This window comes from Microtus oregoni, unplaced genomic scaffold (genome assembly GCF_018167655.1).
Source record: "Microtus oregoni isolate MIOR12 unplaced genomic scaffold, Mior012 000015F_ref0000493, whole genome shotgun sequence".
Lineage (NCBI taxonomy): Eukaryota > Metazoa > Chordata > Mammalia > Rodentia > Cricetidae > Microtus > Microtus oregoni.
The window spans coordinates 28765559-28786629 of record NW_024543074.1 but is presented as its reverse complement, the minus strand read 5'-3'; the positions used below and the strand labels follow the sequence as shown (position 1 = coordinate 28786629).

The 21071-nt window shown below is 52.0% G+C and overlaps 2 protein-coding genes across 3 annotated transcripts; one reads left to right on the top strand and one right to left on the bottom strand.

Annotated features, from left to right (window-relative positions):
* Nucleotides 1-155: 155 nt before the first annotated feature.
* Zbtb4 (zinc finger and BTB domain containing 4) lies at nucleotides 156-20360 on the top strand. Of its 2 annotated transcripts, XM_041664162.1 has the most exons (5): nucleotides 156-588; nucleotides 1818-2168; nucleotides 14124-14190; nucleotides 14596-15629; nucleotides 16233-20360. In XM_041664162.1, exons 4-5 carry the CDS (start codon nucleotides 14605-14607, stop codon nucleotides 18148-18150), a joined length of 2943 nt encoding a protein of 980 aa, XP_041520096.1. In that variant the 5' UTR covers nucleotides 156-588; nucleotides 1818-2168; nucleotides 14124-14190; nucleotides 14596-14604; the 3' UTR covers nucleotides 18151-20360. The 2 variants fall into 2 exon arrangements, with proteins under 2 accessions (XP_041520096.1, XP_041520095.1); XM_041664161.1 differs by lacking the exons at nucleotides 156-588; nucleotides 1818-2168 and adding an exon at nucleotides 5909-6071.
* Slc35g6 (solute carrier family 35 member G6) lies at nucleotides 985-2676 on the bottom strand. Its single transcript, XM_041664163.1, has 2 exons — nucleotides 2620-2676; nucleotides 985-2196 (listed from the first exon to the last, which is right to left on the bottom strand). The coding sequence occupies exons 1-2, from the start codon at nucleotides 2674-2676 to the stop codon at nucleotides 1162-1164; spliced, it is 1092 nt and encodes a 363-aa protein (XP_041520097.1). The 3' UTR covers nucleotides 985-1161.
* Nucleotides 20361-21071: the final 711 nt, after the last annotated feature.

Below are 21071 nucleotides of genomic sequence, written 5' to 3'. Positions count from 1 at the left end.
AGCCTAAGTGCCTCATTAACGTCGCCCCACACACACCTGGGAAATGGTTTGCTCGACGCGTCGGCAATGAAGGCGGGGCCTGTCGAGGCCTCCGGAGTGTGTTCCGGGGAGGGAGGGAGGGAGGGACGGGCCGGCCCTCGGTCATGAATATTCAGTTTTTCGCTGGATTATGCACAAGACAAACAAGATGGCGAGTCCTAGCGATTGGAAACTGAGACTTGTCGTGAGGCCTCCCGGGGTGGGGTGGCACCTCCTGTCCTCTAATGGAGAGCTGCACGGAGCCCTGGCCTCGGATCTCCAGCTGGAAAGCTAAAGGCCTGTTCTGGAAGTAAGGATGGCTGCCACCCGAGAGCCGCAGATCACGCGACCGCGTCTGTCTGTCCGAGAAAAGCAGATTAGTGGCGGGGCAGAAAATGAAAAATCCTGGGGAGTTTGAGGTCAAAAAGGAATATGAGCTTTTAGGAAATTCTCCTTTCAGAAATAAGGAGGCGGCTGATGGTCTCAAGGAGTCTCCAATAAGGGCGTGTTTCCACTTTCTCCAGTGCAGAGACGATACCAACTGCACGGCCACAGTGATCCGCGTTTGATGTCAGTATTACGTCACCACCCGGACAGGGAGCCCAAGGGAAAAGGAACCCTCCCCTCCCCCAGGGCCCCAGAGCCGTAGCTGGCTGTTTGCCTGACAACCTGCGCACTTCATTCCTAACGCTCTTTCCTGTTTGTGGGATTATTCACCATAGACCACTACCAGTCGTCCCTTGGATCTGAGACCTCACTGCTTAACTATGTCCTTATCCCTTGACCCCAGCCTAAATTCCATGCCCTGCTGGCTTCCTGTACCTCAGGTGTTCCCTCTCCATCGAGTCTCAAGCCACCCTTGAATCCCAGGGCATCCCTTTCGGGTTTTGTTTGTTTATACATTTTTATTGTGTGTGAGCATACCACAGCGCGCCTGTGGTAAGAATCATTTGTAGAAGTCGGCTCTCTTCCTCTCCCACGAGCGACTTGTCAGGCTTCCTAGCCCTAGCCTGTGCCTGCTGAGCCATCTCCCTGGCTCCACACCAATTCTTTTGGAGACGTTTAGTTCTTCCATGATTTTTATTCCGGTCTCTCCTTCTATTTGCCCCTGTCCCACCCTCCCCCAGGCTCTCAAGTCTGATTTCACTCCTCCATCTGCCCGTCCTTCTCACAGCTGTCCTTCTCACAGCTGAGGTTCTGGACAGTGATGATGGCAATGCTGCCCAGCACAACCCCCGCTCCCATGATGTCAGAAGGTGTCACGGTCTCATAGAGCACGTAGTACTGCAACATCAGGGCCACCACCACCTCAGAGTGCAGGACAGCACATACCAGGGCAGGGTGGGCCTTGGTGACTGCATAGCTCACACACACAAAGGAAACCAACGCAAGGAGCCCCACTGCCACCACGCAGCTCCAGCTCAGAGGGTCTTGGGGTAGCACAGGTGTCTGCAGCACAAAGAGGCCTGGTACAGAGACCATTAACCCCACCAGGCCAAATAGGAAGGCCACTGTTGGTAGGCAGGAGGGGAAGTGTAGAGAGCGGTAAACCTGTAGCCCCAGTGACAGTGCCAGACCTCCCAGGAAAGCCAGTACGTAGCCCAGGGCTGTGTAGAGGCCTGTCGTCCCCTCTTGCAATGTGCCTAGTCCAGGTCCCACGATGATGATTAGTCCAAGGGTGCTGCCGAACAGGCCACACCAGGCGTAGCCATTGAGACCTTGGCTCTCCAGGCAGAGTGCTAGGAGGGCAGAGCACACGGTGGAAGAGCCTTTGCGAACAGTGACTGCGTTGCCAGCAGGCACCACCTGCACCGCGCTGTAAGCACATCCGATGCTGAGGACGTTGAGCATGGCGTGAAGGAAGGCCCGGACCCGGACATCAGGAGGTCCTAGCAGCGGATCACCACGAAACTTAAGTAACAAGGCAATGGGGAGGTGGAAGAGGCATCGAAAGATGAGCAGCTCCAACGAGGGCAAGTGGGAGGTCTGGTAAGCCATACGGGAAAATGGGCCCACGAAGCCAGCAGACAGGCCTCCACCCAGCAGGGCCACAAACAGGCCCTTGGTGGCATCAGAGGGCCCGCAGCGATGGTGAGAGTTCCAGAGGAAGCTGACTGGAGTGGAGGGCGGTGATGGCTGGGTGAAGTCAGGTAAGTTGAAATAGGGATGGCTGGCATCCTGTTAGGAAGAAAGGAGCTTGGACATGAGGGCAACCACAGCCTGGGCAACTTGGGGTAAGGTGAGTGCCAGGTTGAGATCGTGGACCCTCATGGGAGCTCATGGGAGCTAGAAAGGGCCTAAGGATGGACGAGGTGGTACAATGTGGGCCTTGAGCATGTAAAGCAGGAAGCAGGTGGGGGAAGTCTTGCAGCATCCTGTCTCTCTGGGAGCATCATGTTCCAGGGAGAAAACAGAGGACCCGGGGATACTCTGTTCGTTTGAGGAAAGGGAGTTAGCTACAAATGTTATGTATCCATATGATGTCACAGGCTCCCAGGACTTCTGGGTATATCATTATGAATTTCACTTGTAGGCGTCTCCAGGACCACTGGGAAGTTTAGAGGAGGATGCTGACCGTTGCCCCTTTGTCCCGATACTCACCGTCTCTTTTCGGACTTCCTCCTCTCCTCCTGGGGTCCCCTTCAGAGCTCCAGCCATTGTGACTTGGCTGGAGTGGGGATAAGGTTCTTCCCTGGAACCTTCCTGAGGGGGTGGGGAGGGACTGTTTTCTCATAAATTCCAACTCTGGTCTGTTGTTACTGTTTATTTTGTGGGTTGGTTTGTGGTTTTGGTTTGGTGTGAGTTTGGGAGGTAAGGGGGAACTAGACAAGCTCTTTCTGTAGGCCAGGCTGTTCTGGAATTTGCTGTGTTGTCCGGGCAGATCACAGGTGTACACCACTGTCCCAGGCTTGTTTTCTATCCTTGTTGCTATGACTCCAGGTTCATTCTCATTCTCTCTCGCCTTCCTTCCTTCTCTCTCTCTCTCAGTTCTGTAATAAAACTGCTTTTGGTTAATGTTTTGCCTCATTTTATAAGGGTTGTATTTTTTTTTTGTTTCTGTACGTGTTTGTGTGTTCATGTCCATTCATGACACATAGAGGGTGACATCGGGTATTTTTCTTCAGGTTCTTTCTGCCTCTCAATTTTTTTTTAAAACAGGGTCTCTTCGTTGACCAAAACTTGCCTAGTAGATTACGCTCACTGGACAAAAAAACCCAGGGATCCACGTGCCTCCATCTCCCCCACTTCATGATTTTGAGCATTGCATGCTTGGCTTCTCTCTCTCTCGTTCTGGTGAGCGTGCAGAGGTCAGAGAACAGCTCAGGTATCTGTCCTTACCTTCTGCCTAGTCTGAGTCTTGCTGTGTGCTTCAGCAAATGTCAGAATTGCTGGCCTGAGAGCTCCTGGGGATCCTATCGACTCTGCCTTCCATCTCAACATTGGAGGGGAGCTGGGTTTAGAAAAGCCAATACTATGTCTGGCTTTATGTGGGGCTTATAGATTTTAAACTCCGAGCCATCTTTCCAGCTTTTTTCTTGAGTCCAGGTCTTTATTTCATGTTTGTTTAATAGCACTTTATCAGGTGAGCTATCTATCTCCCCGGCTCTCTCTTGTTTCTTTATTATTATTATTATTATTATTATTATTATTATTATTATTGGTTTTTAGAGACAGGTTTCTCTGTGTAGCGTTGGCTATCATAGAACTCATTCTGTAGACCAGACTGGCCTCGAACTCACAAAGATTCGCTTGCCTCTGCCTCTGGAGTGCTGGGACTAAAGGCATGCACCACCAACACCCGGCCTTTATGCCTATTTTTTTAGTTTTATTTTGTGTGCATGGGTGTTTTGTCCGCATGTATATCTGTGTGCCATATGTGTGTTTGGTGCCCTTGGAGGTCAGAAAAGGGGGCATATCCCTCGAAATGAATTACAGATGTTTGTAAGCCGCCATGTGAGTTCTGAGAATTGGACCTGGACAAGCAGTCAGTGCTCTTAACCACTGAACCATCTTTATAGTCTCAGTTTCTTTTTTGAAAAAAGTTAGTGTATGGGCAGGCGTGATGGCCCATACCTCAAATCCCAGCATTTGGGGAGCAGAAGAAGAGCTTTGTGAGTTTCAGGCCAACCTGATCTACAGAGTGATAGAATGAGTTCCAGGCCAGCAAGAGCTACACAGGGAGACCTTGGGGGGGGTGGGGGGAAGAAAAGGGAAGAAAGAAAAAGAGCCTGTGTGGGTACGTGCACGTGAGTGCACAGTGTGAACCATCTTTCCAGACCCAAGCTGTATTTTATTTTTAACTGTGTGTGAGTGCATCAGTGTAACAGGATGTGCATGAATGCTGGTGCCTGCAGAGGCCGGAGATATCCTATCCCCTGGAGCTGGAGTTACAGGACAGTATGAACGGCCTGACTTAGACATTGGGAATCGAACTCTTGGATTGTCTGCAAGAGCACTACCCTCTCTTAACCACTGAGCAATTTCTCTAACCCTCAGTTCCTGCTTTTTTGATCCGAGGTCTTGCCCAGGCTGGTCTCAAACTCACTAGTACTCTGTGGAATCTGGCCTTGAAATCTGGTCTCACGCTCTCCTCTCCCAGAGTGCTTGGGATTATAGGCATGGGGGCACCAAGCTTAGCTTCACAAACGTTTGAAGGGGTGTTGGGGTGGGTTTGTTTGTTTCGTTGCTTCTGTTGTTTAGAGAAAGGGTTGCCGTACAGCTTGTATAGGTCTGAGGGACTTGGAATTTGCTACACCTTGAGCTTGCAGTGATCGTCTTGTCTCTGCTACCTTAATACCGGAGCCACCATGTTCCACAGGGAGAATTCTGAGAGTTTGCGCCTTTGTCTCCTGATGGTTTTTTGTTTTTGTTTAAGGTGGGGTTGTTCTGGTTTTTTTTTTTTTTTTTTTTTTTTTTTGAGATGGGGCTCTCATTACATAGCCCTGGCTGACCCAGAACTTGCTGCTTAAACCAGGTTGGCCTCCTAGTAGCATCATGTCAGACCTCTCCAGAGTTTTAAATTTTGCGACACCAGGGAGGAATCGGTAGGATTGTCCCGTTGACAGTTCAGGAATATGTTTCTTGTGTGTAGTGTATTATGTCCACTGACAGTTCAGGAATATGTTTCTTGTGTGGAGTGTATTATGTCCATTGACAGTTCAGGAATATATTTCTTGTGTGGAGTGTATTATGCTTCTTACATTTCTTATGCTTATGCTGTGCAGCTAGTGCAGGAGACCCAACACCAAGACCTGCGTTTATATGCAAGGACCCAGAAGTGGGTATTTCCACTGGTTAAGATCAAATTCCAAGCTTTGTGTTTATCTGCACTAGTGATCATTCATGTAAGGCTCCCATTATGCCACATTAGGGCCTTTCTTGCCTGTGGGTCTGATGAAAGTCCGTAGGCATTCCTAAAGGGGTGCCCCAGGGCTATTGCCCTCTGAGGATGCTGACTCTGGGTCTATAGGTTCCTTTGGGCCCAATTGTGAGTCTACCGTGTTGTATGTTTGCGACCCGGGAGAACGTGTACGGTGTGCGTGTTGGTGGTGAGCAAATGTGCACACGCAGCAAGCTCTAGGCAATGTGCACCCCTGAGTGAAGAATGTGCAGAGGGAAGGGCGGGCGTGGGGGTGAGTCCCTTCTCAGGGAGTGAGTGGTCAAGGCCAGTACAGCCCGGCCACCGCCCCGGCAAGGTGTCCACCCAGCGTCGTTTGTCGTTTGTTCCCTGTATGGGATCCACCGGGCCAAGGCCATCGGACACCAGAGCCCAGGGTCGGTGTCGGCTGCGCGGCGCTGGCTTCCTCTCGGCAGCAGCAGCGGCGCTGGGGGGGGACTGTTTCCGGGGGTGGGGGTGGGGGGAGGACCGGGGCGAGGGGGGGGAGCCGATGATGTCAGTGGCGGCGGCGGCGGCGGCGGGGCTGGGCCGGGGCCGGGCGCTGGGGGGGCCGGGGCAGGAGCTGGAGCCGGAGCTGGAGGAGGGCGAAACCCGAGTGGCCGGGGCGGCCACGGTGATGAGCCCGGCCTGGCGGACACGGCGCCATCGCAGTCAGGTTGGCCCCGGGGCGGACCGGGCAGGGTTAGGGCCGACGGGAGCCAACTACCTTGGCCCCCTCTCTCCGCTGCCCGGCGCCGCGGGGGCCCGGGCCGCGCCCCGCAACCGCTCCCCTTCCAGGTTGATATAGGGGCGCAGGGGTCGGGGGCTGGAATAGGCCCCGCCCCCGGGCGCGCACGGCGCTGGGGAGCGACTTAAGGGCGCCCGGGTATGGCGTCCAGCGAACCGAGGCTGGGGCACTTGGTCTCCTGAGGCCATGGAGAGGGTCTCAATCACTCCACTTAGGAATGGTTAAATTCTGCAGCCCAGTGTCTCCCTCCCTCTGTGGGGCAGGTTGGGGGTGGGGTGGGGCGGGTGTGATCCCGGGCAAGCGCTGCAAGCTTCTGGAAGAGCGATGGCGTAGGAGCCAGGCAGAGAGGGGGAGGGGTGGCCCTTTGGGCGCCCCAGAGTTGGGGTGTGCAGGGTGCGCAGTGCGAGCAGGGGCCCGGAACCGCCGCGCCGTCGGGGCCGTGTGTTGCTGTGAGTCTTGGAGGTTATGCCTCCTACAGTGCCGTGGGGCAAGGTAAACCGCTCCTCCTGGGCACCACCGTTTGCTAGTCTGACACCGAGGGGTCTGTTAGGGCCCTCCCTGATACACAGCGATAGAAAGCCAGGAGGGGTACTCATTGGTCCAGAATTAAAGATTTGGCCCTGTAGCTTTAGGTGACAGATACCTTGAGTGTGGTCTGGGGTTGTGTGTGTACTTTTGCCAGCATGTGTTTTCTTGTACATAAGTCTTGTGTTGCACATATGAATGTTTATGAATGTTTGTTTTCTGTATAGCTGCATGTAGTGTGTGTGTGTGTGTGTGTGTGTGTGTGTGTGTGCTCGCGAGCGCGTGTTATGGGGGACACCAGAATGCAGAGTGTATGTACCCATTTGAAGAGTGCAGTTGTGGACCTTTGAATCAGAAGGCATCATTCCCAAGTTCCATTTCTGTAGTCCTACTGAGGCGTGGTCCATTTGTGTGTTTGTGATGGGCAAGTTCCATGGGGGCTGCATGTCTGGAAGTCAGGTCTACTCATCGGCAGGAGCATGAGAAACTGAAGCCTGTGGTCCACTGGCACCGGTGCAAGGGACTCCGGGTGGGACATGCAAGATGTGTTTATGGGATGATGGGCGGTCAAGCAAGGGGAAGGTTGCGTGTTTGCAACATTCTCCACGGGATTCTTTGTGACGTTGTTTGTGGGAGCCTGTCTGGGCTGTTGGGCTGGGAGGAGGTGGCGTGACAAGGACAATGTGGGCCTCAGACCCAGGAGACCAGTGGAAAGCTTCGAGTGCGTGCCCTCCTTCTGTGTGCTTCAGTGACGGGTGAAAGGCTGCCCAGGAGATGTTATGGGAAGGTTGGGAGATAAAGGTTAGCCAGAGCAAGAGCAGCAGGCGTGGGTGTTGTTGGGTGGCACTGTTCTTTTGTATGGTCTGTGTGTTTGCCCCTCACCCAGCATACCAGGGCCATAGAGAGGAAAGTCCTGGCGCCTACAAGGGAAGTGAGTTTAGACAGAGTGGCTCCTTGGCCATGTTTACGTAAAGGCCGGGTGTGACTTTTGTCACTAAAATGGAAAAAAGGATCATGAAGGTTTTAGTCTCCTCCGCCTGATCTGCCCTCTCCCTCTCTCTACCCCCTTGCGGATATCTGTGACGCACGTGGGGCCCTGCGCTGTGACAGTGGAAGGGCTTTGGACAGAATTTGCTTGCTAAGCAGATTCTTTGGAACAGGTTTCCCTAACCTCTGGGGCCTGGTCCTGTGCAGGTGGGAGATGCACTTGTATGCTCGCTCCGTTTATGTACAACGCTGTGCACTGTGTCTACAGTAGGGGAGTGGAGGACTTTAAGGCCATATCCTCTGTGATGGGTGATGGGACTGGCTGCCAATCAAACAGAAGCCCTACACTGGAACTGAAGTGTTCTGGACCTCTACAACTTCCTCACGGGGACATTCTGAGTGTCCTGTTCCACATCTACACGATGGGACTAATGACCTGCCCTACAAACCTTCCCGCAGCATATGGAAAATAGACCCGATATATAGCAATAGAGTAGAAACTATTCCTGTGTCAGCCCCATCAGCCCTGCTGCTGCAAAGAATCCCCTGCTCCCAGCTTCACTGGTAACAGTAGCCATAAACAGTTGTCTTGCCCTAACTGTGCAGGCACTGGTCCCAGGCTTTTATGTACCATCGCTCATCCGTTCCTCACTCTGGCATCCTGACTGCCTCGCTGAAACCCAGAGAAATTAAGTGCTTTCCCTGAGTCACCTGGGTAATGAGAGGCCATGAGGCTCCAGATCTTGTCTCTTGACTCCTGTCCTCTGTGCTTCCTGGATCACTCAGCATGCACGTGCCTGCGCACACACCAGTTTGTGTAGAGCATCTCGCTTTTTTTTTTTTTTCTGAGATAGGGTCGTATACGCGTTAGCCAAAAGTAGTCTCTAATTTTTGTCAATCTTCTTGCCTCAACTTCTTGAATACTGGGATTACAGGCTTGAGTCATAACACCTGGTTTACCCATACTTTTTTTATTTAAATTTTTTTTTATTTTACGTGTTTGAATATTTTGCTTGTACACCATGTGTGTGCCTGATACCTTAGGATGTCCGAAGATAGTGTTGGTTGGATCTTCTTCAGCTGTAGTTATGGATGGTTGTGAGCCACCATATGGATGTTGGGATTTGAACCTGGGTCCTCTTCAAGAACAAGTGTTCTTAACTGCTGAGCTCTCTCTCCAGCCCTTTACCGGTCTATTTTTGAAGACCTGTGTTCATAGACTGTGCTCTCAAGAGTCCCAGCTCAGGGTGTAAGACTCTGAGTACCTGTGGCTTTGTTTTGTGGGTGCTGACTGTGGGGCACTGGATGTTGATTAATCAGGAAGAGGATTGTTCTTGTCTTGTGAGTCAGAAAGGGCAAAGGAGATGATGGATTTTAGTTCAGTCATAACAGATTGGAGGGATGTTGGGAAGAGGTCAAGGAAAGGGCATTAAGTGTGTGTGTGTTTCATGCACTTGAATGTGTCGCTACAAGTGCCCAGTGCACAAGTGGAGGCCAGGGCAAGACCTGGTTGTCTTCCTCTGTTGACCTCTGCCTCATTGGCTTGAGAAAGGTCTGACACTGACCCAGAATTTGCCATTTTGCCTAGCTGACCAGCTAGTGAGCCCTCAACCTGTCTTTGCCCTCCAGTGCCGTTGTGACAGGTACAGACAGGGTCATTCCCCAACTTTTTATATCGGTGCTAGGGATTTGAACTCAAGCGCTCTTACTCACAGAACTGTCTCCCCAGCCCTGATTGTTTCAATTATATTCATTTATTTCTATTTGCACACATGCCACAGTGTACATGTAGATGGAGTTCAGGGGGCAGCTTGCAAGAGTTGGTTCTTCCCTTGTACCGTGTGGATCCTGGGGACTCAGATTTGCAGGAGTCTGGGGCATTGCCTAAACCCTTTGAGACATCTTGCTCTAGCTTTTGTGTTTTTGAGATAGGGTCTCAAAATGTAGCCCAGAGTGGCCTTGAACTCTCTGCAGTCCTTCTGAGTACTGGGATTACAGGCATGCATTACCAGACCCAGCTTCCAAAGGCCATTTTCAGCCCAGGAGTTACATGAGGCTGCCATTAAGTGCTAAGGACTCGCAGTGGAAGAGGTAAACCTACAGGCAAGTAGATATTATGTAGTCCATTGCCTTGATCCACGTGAGTGTTAACAGGGGCTTGAACTAGTTTGGAAGCCAGGGGGACTTGAGAAGGCTTGCAAGCCATTCCCATACAGTTTCAGCCGGACTTGGTGACTGCTGGACTTGGGAGCAAGGGAAAGGGTGGAGTCAGATGTGACACAGTTAACACTTAGCACGTGAGAGTTTGTGTGGTGGTTTACATAACCAGCTGGCCTGCTATAGGCTCTTCAGGGCAGGACCCAGGTGTATGGTAGAAGGAAAGATTCAGCATCTGGGGTCATCCAAGCCTGGATTCAAATTTTGGCTGTTACTTAGAATCTATGTGACCTTGAACAAGGTTTATCCTCTCTGACTTTGCTTTTCTGTAAAACTGGGAGAATATAAATACCTACTATGGCCTATGGTGGCTGGCTATGAGGATATAATTAAATGAGACGATGTACATGAAACCTCTAGAAAACTGAATCTCTCAAATGCCAAGGTATGGTCATCACCCCAGCTTCAAGGATGACATCTTTTTTGAGAGCAGACACTCCAGAAAGAAAAATTTTACTTGTTTTAGAAATGTTTCATTATATAGTCCAAACTAACTTCAATCCATGCTCTTTTGGACCCAACCTCCAGAGTGCTGAGATTAAAGGCCTGTGCCACCAACACAAATTCTGCCATTCTACTAAAATCCTGCCATTATGACATCCCTGTCATCATTCTGGATGGGGTGGGACCCAAGGCTATGCTAGGGAGATGCCCTATCATTGTGGTGCACCTTTAACCTCTAAATTGTTTTTGACATCTCATTATGTCTGTTCTAAGTACAAAATACTTGAGCAAGCAGCATAGTCAGAATTCCCCACCCTGCTCTCCTTGGAGCCCACACTCTAGAGATAAACGAGCAGCGGGCTTTACTAGTGACATATGGGAAGTACAGTCGGGTAGGGAGACGCGAGGTTTCAGAAAGTGGGAAGGGGTCAGGGAAGACCCCAAACCAGGTGGCCTGAGTTAAAGCTTAAAGGCCATAGATCAGTGAGATACGAGGTGATCTGGAGAACAGCAGGAAGCATTCTGATATGTGTGCTTAGTGACACTCTGAGGCCAGTCAGTCTGTTAGGAGTAGAGAAATGTAGGTCAGTGATAGAGGGCTTTGCTAGCATGCCCGAGGCCTTGGGGTCAATGGCCGGTAACACACACACACACACACACATGCACGCACACACACACACACACACACACACACACACACACACACACACAGAGGACAAACAAATAAGACTTTAAAACCACAGAACCACCAAACCCATCTTTTCAAAATTTTATTTATTTACTTAATATGTATGGGTATTTTACCTGCATGCATGTCTGCTATCATGTACCAGTCTGCTGCCTGTGGAGGCCAGAAGAAGACATGAGATTCCCCTGGAACTGTAGGTGTAGATTGTTATGAGCGGCCATGCGGGTGCTGGGAATTGAAACTGGGTCCTCTGGAAGAGTAGTGTGCTCTTCACTGTTGAGCCATCTCTCCAGCCTACCACCAAATTCATCTTGAAGAGAAAATTCTGCCTTTCTGTTTTTTAAAAGATGTATCTATTATGTATACAGTTATATACAGTGTTCTGCCTGCATGCCAGGAGGTCACAGATGGTTGTGAGCCACGATGTGGGTGCTGGGAATTGAACTCAGGTCCTCTGAAAGAGCAGTCAGTGCTCTTAACTTCTGAGCTATCTCTCCAGCCCTGCCTTTTTTTTTCTTCATCACTTTCTTCCTCATTCTCCAGGACTAAGTTCCAAGATGAGGTACAGTCATCCCTGGGTAACCATGAGAGGTTGCTTCCAGAGTGCCCCATGGGTACTGAAATCCTTAGGTGTTAAAAAGTTGTTTATATAAAATATAAAATGATGTATTTCTATAATCCCAGCACTGGGTACAATCAGGAAGGGGTTCAAGACCATCCTTGATCACTTCAAGGTTTGAGTTACATAAGACCCTGTCTCAAACAAAATGGCATAGTAATTGCATCTAAATTATATACGTCCTCCCATTTACTTTGTTATCTCTTAAAATGTTTAATATCACACACATTCCACATGAATAGTTTTGGGAGTGTTTGTTTTATTTTACTTTGTTTGCTTTGATTCAGAGTTCTCCTATGTGGTTCTGCTGGCCTGATATTTTGGATATGTAGATCAGGCTGGCAGTGAGCTTGCTGTGGTCCTTTTGCTTCTCCTTCCCAGTGCTGTGCTTACAAGCATGTTCCACCACACCTGTTTAAATAGTTGTTCTGTTGTGCTGTGTAGAGTCTGGTCAGAAGAGAGTAAAGTCTGTGTGTGTTCAGTAGAGGAGCAGCACTTTGGAACAGCGCTGATCCCTGTTTGGTTGAGCCTCCCAGTAAGGAGCTCATTTTACCCTTACCACCCTGCACAGTGGGAACTAGTTATCACCCTCTCCGTATAGACAAGGACACTGATATAGAGGTCACTTTTTCAGGATCACGTAGCTAGTGTCGCCATCTCCCACCACCCCTTGAGGGCACTGCCCAGTGAGGAGTCAGTTGAATTGGTCTAAACTCCAGGATCAGATAACCATACGGGTACACCCCCGACCCGCAGATGAGTTTTGCAGTGGCTAACCTCTTCACAGTGGTTAAAATGAGATGGTGTGCAGAACATATTTTGCTATACGTTGCCCATAAGTAAATGGCACTCCAAAGCGTGCAGTGATGATTTTGGATGACAGTTAAGGGCCAGGCCAGTTCTAAGAAGCACCAGCAGACTCTGTCCCACACCATTGCAGTCCACACACGGGTGCATACCTGCCGGCACCTGTCTTGTAAAGTGGTGCAGGGAAGGGGCAGGCCTGGCTGGCCTCAGAGGTGAATGGGGACTGGAACCAAACTGACTTTGCTCATCTTTGCATGGCTTCCTAGAGGAAGGAGTCACCTAATTTTCACAGAAGTTCTAAGTAGGCTGGCTATGTTCTGTGGGGGCTAACATCCTTCATGGCGCTGTTCTGAAGTCACTGCGGGCATTGAAGCCAGACTTCATAGGGTCTGATCCCAGGCTAACTACTAACTGGCTGGCCAGCCTTGAGCAAGCTTCCTAGCATGCCTGAACCCCTACCATCTTAAAGTGGGGAAGCCACCTCACATGATGAGATAGTGCAAACACAGTGCTGAGGCCATCACAGAGGGAGTAGACACATGCAGTGCAGACAGCGGAAGAGGTGGGCTCCCTCCCCAGAGCTCTCGCCGTAGCCACAGTGCCACAACAAACGGGACAACACTTGGGCTCTTGTTCTGCGCCTGGCGCCGTGGTTACAGCGTTGGACTACTGTCCGGTTTACCACCTTCCTTCTTCTTGCCTGGAACAGCTATCAGCCTCGATACTATGGGCAATCAATGAGAAGGGAACATTTTGGGGGTGATGAGAATTAGATGAAGAGCTTTTGATTTGGGACACTAATGAGGATATGTGTGACCCGTGACATGTGGGAGGAGCCAGAACTTCCTGGCTGCATCGAGGGTGGATGAGGAGGACCCAGGCAGTCTCTGCTGTTGTTACCAGACATGCGACTTTGGATAGAAACGTGCCTGACTCTGGAACTCAGATCCTCAACGGAAAATGGGGACCTAAGATTTGCAGTGCCCGGCACCGCTGTGAAACACTCCCTTGTGATTGTCATACCTCACGATGACCCTCTCAGCAAGAGGTGAAGTAGGGACCCCCAGCTTTAAAGATCCACAAGCCAAAGGTCTCAGAGTAAGGAGCAGGACCTAAAGCCCCTCACCCTTCCTGTGGCTACCTTTCCAGGGGCTGCTAGGGACTAGAGCGAGCAGGGGTCACCTGGTACTTGGGCTAGAGAGCCCCCACTAAGATTCTGGGTCTGCAGCGTACAGAGGAGGCATACTCCTGATGGGAAAATCTCATCAGGCTAGCCAATGGACTAATAGGGGAATGGGCTCTATTTTGATGTGTAAATAAGCCCATTGTGATTTTAAAAAAAATGCAAATCTTTGATTTCTTTGAGGCTCGAGATTGGGCCAAAGGGATTAGAGAGTCCTCTGTGAGGCGGTCCAGAGCCTGTGGGGTTGAACTGTGCCCTGTGGAGGTGCACTGGGGATAATGCAAATTGTCTTTCTGGGGCCAGCAGAGCAAGGCTCAGCGGTAATCTGTGACCTCCTTGGTCTGATTGGATTTGTCCAGACAACCTGACAGGCTCCTGGGAGGGATCAGGGTCTTCAGAGCAGCCTCTGTGCCTGTGACTTTGAAGTACTGATGCCCACATCCTGGATAGTCTCCTTGTGAGGACCCTATCCTGTTCTTGATTTCTGACACAGTTTCTGTTTCTCTGCAGAAGGAAAAGGCCAGGCTGAAGGAACTTGCTGAGCCACTGCTCTGCTCCATGCTGGCTATGTTCTCAGGTGAGAGGGTGCTGGGGAGGACTACAGCTAGGAAAAAGTAGACCTCAAGTAGGAGGCCAACAGGGCAGCCATTTTGTCCAGTACTGAAAATGGTTGGGTGTGGCAAGCCTCCCCCTTCTACTGCTTACTGTGAGTCTGGAGGTCATGACCACCTGACTGTCACTGCGACCTGAGGTATCCCTGGCCTCTTCTGACCCAGATGTTAGACATAGTGGTCTTGGACATTGGTTTGATTCTGGGTGGCTTAGTGTTAACCATGACTTCTGTGACCTGAGGTATTCCGCCTTCCAGCAGATTCTGGCCAGCCTCTAACTGTCCTCCATTCTTCTCCCTAGCCTCCGAGGCTCCTGACCTCAGCTCAGTCAGCCTCTGAGACTCTCCCTGGCCTCTCTTCCCCATGTCCAGGCTGGCACCATGCCACCCCCTGCAGAGGTGACGGATCCGTCCCATGCCCCTGCTGTCCTGCATCAGCTCAATGAGCAGCGGCTCCGTGGCCTCTTCTGTGATGTCACCCTCATAGCTGGAGACACCAAGTTCCCTGCTCACCGCAGCGTCCTGGCTGCCTCTAGTCCCTTCTTCCGAGATGCCCTACTAGCTTCAGCTCCACTGCCCCTCCCACCGGTCACTGGTGGCTCAGCTCCCAGTCCTGCAACCACCGCAGCTGCCTCTTCCTCTTCCTCCTCTCCCCCTCCAGCCTCTCCTCACTCTTCAACCCCTCCAAGGGTCCTAGAGCTGCCTGGTGTCCCGGCAGCTGCCTTTTCCGATGTCCTCAACTTCATCTATAGTGCCCGGCTTGCACTCCCTGGTGGGGGAGGGGATGGGGCATCTGTGGCCGAGATTGGAGCTCTGGGGCGGCGGCTGGGTATCTCCCGCCTACAGGGACTTGGAGAAGGAGGTGATACGTGGGTACCTCCTCCTCCTCCCCTGGTCTCCTCACAGCCTGAGGAGCATGGTTTAGGGCCAGGACCTAGAGCAGATGGCCAGTGGGAGGGTAACAAAGCTGAGGCCCAGGCTCCTGACTCACAGCCCTCCTTGTCCCGGAGGCCCTTTCTCTGCCCTCGATGTGGAAAAAGCTTCATCCATCCCAAGCGGCTGCAGACACACGAGGCCCAGTGTCGACGGGGATCCAACCCTCAGGGGTCTGCAGGCCTAGGAGCTGGGGCCCCTGGCCCTGGAGGGCCTGCAGGAGTGGATGCCTCAACCCTGCCAGCACCAGTGGGCTTCAGAGATGGCCCTGAGCATGTGGTGAAGGTGGTGGGCGGCCATGTGCTCTATGTGTGTGCGGCCTGCGAGCGTTCCTACGTGACCCTGTCCAGCCTGAAACGGCACAGCAATGTCCATTCGTGGCGGAGGAAGTACCCCTGCCGCTACTGTGAGAAGGTGTTTGCCCTGGCTGAGTACCGCACCAAGCACGAGGTGTGGCACACCGGGGAGCGCAGGTGAGTGGCCTCAGGTGGACAAGGGAGGGACGGGCAGAATGTAGGGTCTAGAAAGCCATCTATACACACTGGGATCTGTTTTTGTCCTGGTCCCGGCTCTCTGCCACCACCTGCCTCCTTCCAACCCCAGTTCCTTCACCTGATGCCAGCATCTTGCCTGCCCATCCAGGCTTGTGCTGTGGACAAAGCTAGGATGGAAAGGGAAGTTTGCCCTTGCAGGAGAGGACTGTGGGAGTTCAGGCCTGGCTACTGGGACTTAGAGCATGCAGAACAGCACCTGATTTTCCCTTAGCATGCTCATTCTGTCGTTTGTAGCACAGAAGGCATTTTGAAGGCTAAAATATGTGACTGTCACCATTTCACAACAGAACAGCTGAGGCTGAGAGTTGAAGCTAGCCAGAGGCAGGGTGCTGAACTTGGTCTGGTTCTGCGCCAGAGGCTAGCAGGGTCCAGAAAGCAACATGAAGAAGGGAGGATAAGCAGGCTGCTGGGGGAGTTAGAAGCTTGAGGGCTGCAGGTGACGGGGCAAGATGAGGCCCTGTCTTCAGGGCCTCTAACTCAAGTGGCTCTGTTCCTGCCCTGTTCCCTGCTGTCCTGGCCCAGGTACCAGTGCATCTTCTGCTGGGAAACCTTTGTCACCTATTATAACCTGAAGACCCACCAGCGAGCCTTCCATGGCATTAGCCCCGGCCTCCTAGCCAGTGAGAAGACACCCAATGGAGGCTACAAGCCCAAGCTTAATACCCTCAAGCTGTACCGCCTGCTCCCCATGCGGGCAGCCAAGCGGCCATACAAGACCTACAGTCAGGGAGCCCCTGAGGCCCCTCCTTCTCCAAGCCTCCACACACCGATCCCTGCAGCAATGCCAGCCAGCCCCCCACTCCTGCCCCCACCTGCCCCAGAGCCTGGCCCTCCCCCCTCTGTCATCGCCTTTGCTCACCCAGCTCCCTCTGTCATTGTCCATGGGAGCAGTAGCAGTGGTGGAGCCGGGGGTGGGCCAGCCAGCACAGGAGGGTCCCAAGCTGCCTCAGTCATCACTTATACGACTCCCCCAAGACCCCCCAAGAAACGAGAGTACCCACCTCCTCCCCCTGAGCCTGCAGCAACACCCACCAGCCCAGCCACAGCTGCAGGGCCAGGCTCAGCCACTGAGGAGGCCAAGGGCCGGAATCTGCGGGCTGGGAGGACTCTGACTTACACAGCCAAACCCGTGGGTGGGGTTAGTGGGAGTGGGGGTTCCCCCACAGGGACAGGCCGAGGCTCCTCTCAGCTTCAGGCTCCACCTCCACTGTGTCAGATCACTGTGCGAATTGGGGAGGAAGCCATTGTCAAGCGTCGCATCTCAGAAACTGACCTGCGTCCTGGAGAGCTGAGTGGAGAAGATGTAGAGGAGAGTGAGGAAGAGGAGGAGGACGAGGACGAGGAGGAGGAGGACCAGGAGAAATCCAAGGCTGGAGGGGAAGATCAGCTCTGGAGGCCCTACTATTCATACAAGCCTAAGCGCAAGGCTGGCGCTACTGTCGGTGGCCTCAGCGGGGTCAGCGGACTGCCCCGAGGAGGACGAAGACCACCACGCTGGAAGCAGAAGCTGGACCGAAGGGCCTGGGAGGAGACCCCATCAGTGGAGGCCCCTGGAGGACGAGCACGTGGTGAGCGTAGGCACCGTTGCGGGGACTGTGCCCAGACCTTTACCACCCTGAGGAAGCTGAGGAAGCACCAGGAAGCCCACAATGGGGGCTCCCACGGCTCCAGGACTGGGAGGAGGTCTTCCACCCGATTCACCTGCCCCCACTGTGCCAAGGTGTGCAAGACGGCAGCTGCCCTGAACCGACATGGGCAGAGGCATGCTGTGGAGCGACCTGGGGGCACTCCCACACCTGTCATTGCCTACTCCAAAGGCAGCATTGGCACCAGGCCCACTGAGATCAAGGAGGAGGCCCCCCAAGAGATGCAAGTGTCTTCCTCAAGTGGGGAGGCTGGCAGTGCTGCTGCTGCTGCAGCAGCCCCTGAAACTGCCTCGCTCCAAGACCCTGTCATCTCTGGGGGTGAGGAGCCCCCAGTAGCAGGTGGGGGCAACTATGTGTACCCACCTGTGCAGGAATTTCCCCTGGCCCTGATAGGAGGCAGCCGGGAGCCCTGTGGTGGCAGAGGAAAACCTGGGAATGAGGGGCCAGTGGGAGCTTCTGAGGGAGACCGGGTGGAGGGGCTGGGGACTGCCAGAGTCACCTTCTACCCTGAACCGTACCCACTTGTCTATGGCCCCCAGCTCCTTGCTGCCTACCCTTACAACTTCAGCAACTTGGCTGCTCTCCCAGTTGCTCTCAACATGGTCCTACCTGATGAGAAGGGGGGTGGAGCCCTTCCCTTCCTGCCAGGGGTCTTTGGCTACACAGTGAATCCTCAAGCAGCACCCCTTACTCCACCAACTCCACCTCCCCCAACTCTTCCTCTGCCAGTTCCCCCTAAGGGAATAGGGGAACCGGCAGGGGTTGAGAGAACCCAAAAGGGAGATGTGGGGTGAGCACTAAGGCCAGATCCCCTTTCACCAGATGCCACCCTCCCCGAGCCCCCCACCACTATCAGCTCCCTGGCTTCCCTGCCCCTTGGGAGCCCCATAACACTCTAGTGCAGGGATTTGGGGGCCCCTGGAGCTCAGGAGTCAGGCTGCTTTGTGTGATTGTAGTCTCTCCACCCCCTGAAAAGGGATTTTTGGTGGTTCCCCTCTCAGTCTTTTCCAGGGAATGGCCCCTGTGAGGGGAAGAGCCAGCTCCCATCCCTTCTCCAGCCCTTGGGGCAACTGAGCAATATACTTATCTGAATCTCTACTTACAGCCCCCACCAGCTCTGAATGTCTAACCTGCTCCCCTGATTTGTAAACCTGGGGAAGCTCACCTAATGATGCCTGCTGTTCTGAAGCTCTCTCTAAGCCCTTCCCCCATGCTTCCTAGCACATTCCATTCTTTGTGGCCCAGGGCCTGGACCAGACCATTGTGATATCCACCCAACAGCCTGGAAGCATGGCTTTGGATTCCGTTCTTCCCAAGGGTGGGTTTCTCTGTCCTTGTTTCTTTCATATTACGATGCCATGCTTCCTTGGCTTCCATGCCTTTGGATCTTCCATATTCCTTCCTGTGCTCCTAGACTTTGGAGATGGCCTAACCCAATCCAGGTCAAAAGGAGGTGGGAGGTGTTCTACGGCCGAGCACTTTTTCAGTACAGGGCAGGGAAATCTTGGGCCCTACCTTTACCCCCAAATCCAGTGACTCCAATTCTTCTAAGATGAAAGAGGTGAATAGATCATATCTCTTCTGGCCTTTATACATGGCTTCTTTGGGGCTAAACTGAGTTTGAGCACCATGTCTGAAGCACTCCATGTAGGATGAAGAGACGACTTTCTCCCTGCCAGCCCTCACTATGGTTTCTAGATTAGACCAAATAGCCAGAGAATCGGTGGGGGTTCATGTGTGATAAACCCTCCACCCTTGCCTCTACCTTATCTCCTCTAGTGTCACTGTCCTGCCAGTCACTCCAGATGGTTTCGAGGGCGCCATCCTTCTCTTCCGGTGGGCTTTGGGGTATCCCCACCACCTATGCCTCCAAAATAGCACCTTATACCCCGTCTCTGACTCAGTTCCCCACACCCAAAGATCCCAGCCTAGGGATGGGGTGCAGGGATTTTAAATAGTCCCTAATCCCTAATTTGCACTAGTTAACCCTGGTCAGGGGTCCTATGTTTCCTTCCAGTGGGGACGATAAAGAAAGGTTTGTTCCTAATTCTTGTGGAAAATGGGGCCTCCCTAATGTGTGATTACCCACCACACCTCCCCCACAAAAAAAAATCTCACAAGGGGAGAGCCAGTTGAGGGGAGCAACTTTGATGTGGGAATTAGAGGAGCATGACTTCTAAAAAGAGAAAGACTGTTTTAATCAAAATGACAGCCTTTCTGTCAGCTACTGTTTTCTGGGGCCAAGATGGCTGCCCTCTGACCTACTGTGGAGAGGGCAAGATCATGGCTTTGGAGGGAGATGAGTTTGGAAAGGCCAGGAGCATCTTCCTGCCCCTTCCTAACCTCCCAGTACATAGGAAGGGGGAGGTTTTGGACAGGCTTCCTGAATGTTAATCCTAGAGGGGCCCTCCAGTCCTCCTCTGTCTCTTTGCACTTTTCTTGGTCTTGGCCACAGCCTGAGTGAAGAATTTCCTACTGAATGTACCAAGTTCCAGTTTTTAAGGGGGAAAAAGTTTCAAACAGGGAAAAATGGGGGAAAAGAAAAAAGAAAAAAAAATCACTAAAAATTCCCATAAATCTTGTTTCAGGCACTTTAGAAAAACTGCAAAAAAATACATAATAAAGAATACCTATATATATCTACACACAAATTATATATATAAATATATCTATATATACAGCGGAACCACAAGAGAGACTGAGGAAGGCCTGAAGGCAGGGGCAGCTTTGACAAGTCTCCTGTCCCCTTCAGCTGTACTCCTCTGAGGAAATCAGGAGAGTAGAAGGGGTGAAAATGGACTGTGGAATTTGAATTTCAGAATAGATCAAAATTCTAAAACTACGCACCTTTTGGAAGAATCGAGATTATACATGTTTATTTTGTTTTTTAATGTGGGTAAGGAGAATAGCTCCCAGAATTTGGCAACAAAGTTATGACAAAGCAGAAACTTGAAAATATGTATTTGAGCTGGAAAGTTTCAATATGTGAGTTTTAGGTATTGGAGATTTTGGATTTTGTCATTTGAAAATGATCAAGTCTTGTCAGCGTGTGCCCTCTTTCTTCATGTTCCCTGGGAAGAGGGCAACAGAGTGAGAAGGCCACTGGTTCTGTACCACAGCACGCAAGATTTAGAATTCTAGCTCTGTATGTAGTGAGGACCCAGATTTAGAGAAACTGACCAATATTTATCTCCAGATTTGTGTGTGTTTCCAATTCTCTAGGCCAATAAACCAACAAGACAAATGAACTGTGCTTTCAGTGGGTGCCAGGTGTGGTGGTTTGTGTGGCTGGTGGCTGTGGGGGCAGGGATCCCAAGACCTGTAGCCTAGTCTCCCTCCCAGGACGGATGTCTAGCAATGAAGTTGATCTGAGGCTTGTCAACTCCAGGTGTTTCACTATAATTGTGTAGTTGCTAGACACTTGCTCACTTTGATCTGACCTCCAGGTAGAGACATTGACTCAGGAGCTGGGATGTAGCTCAGTTGAGAGCTTGCCTAGCGTGCAGGAAAACCTGGGTTTGTTTCTTAGTCCAACATGGTGGCACGCACCTCTAATACAAGCACTTGGGAGGTGAACGCAAGAGGATCAGAAGTTCAGGGCCGTCCTCAGCTACACATAGAATTCCACACTAGTCTGGGCTTCACGGGCCACTTTCTCAGAATGCAGTGCCGCCGCCTCTAGAAACATCCTCAAGGAGTACAAGTGCTAGGCTCA

What these genes read in the sequence shown, in the direction of transcription:
- Zbtb4 (XM_041664162.1), top strand. Translation starts at nt 14,605, where the DNA reads ATGCCACCCCCTGCAGAGGTGACGGATCCGTCCCATGCCCCTGCTGTC. An exon ending in TGGCACACCGGGGAGCGCAG is followed by an intron (nt 15,630 to 16,232) that starts GTGAGTGGCCTC and finishes GTCCTGGCCCAG; the next exon opens with GTACCAGTGCATCTTCTGCT.
- Slc35g6 (XM_041664163.1), bottom strand. Translation starts at nt 2,676, where the DNA reads ATGGCTGGAGCTCTGAAGGGGACCCCAGGAGGAGAGGAGGAAGTCCGA. An exon ending in AGGAAGTCCGAAAAGAGACG is followed by an intron (nt 2,197 to 2,619) that starts GTGAGTATCGGG and finishes TCTTCCTAACAG; the next exon opens with GATGCCAGCCATCCCTATTT.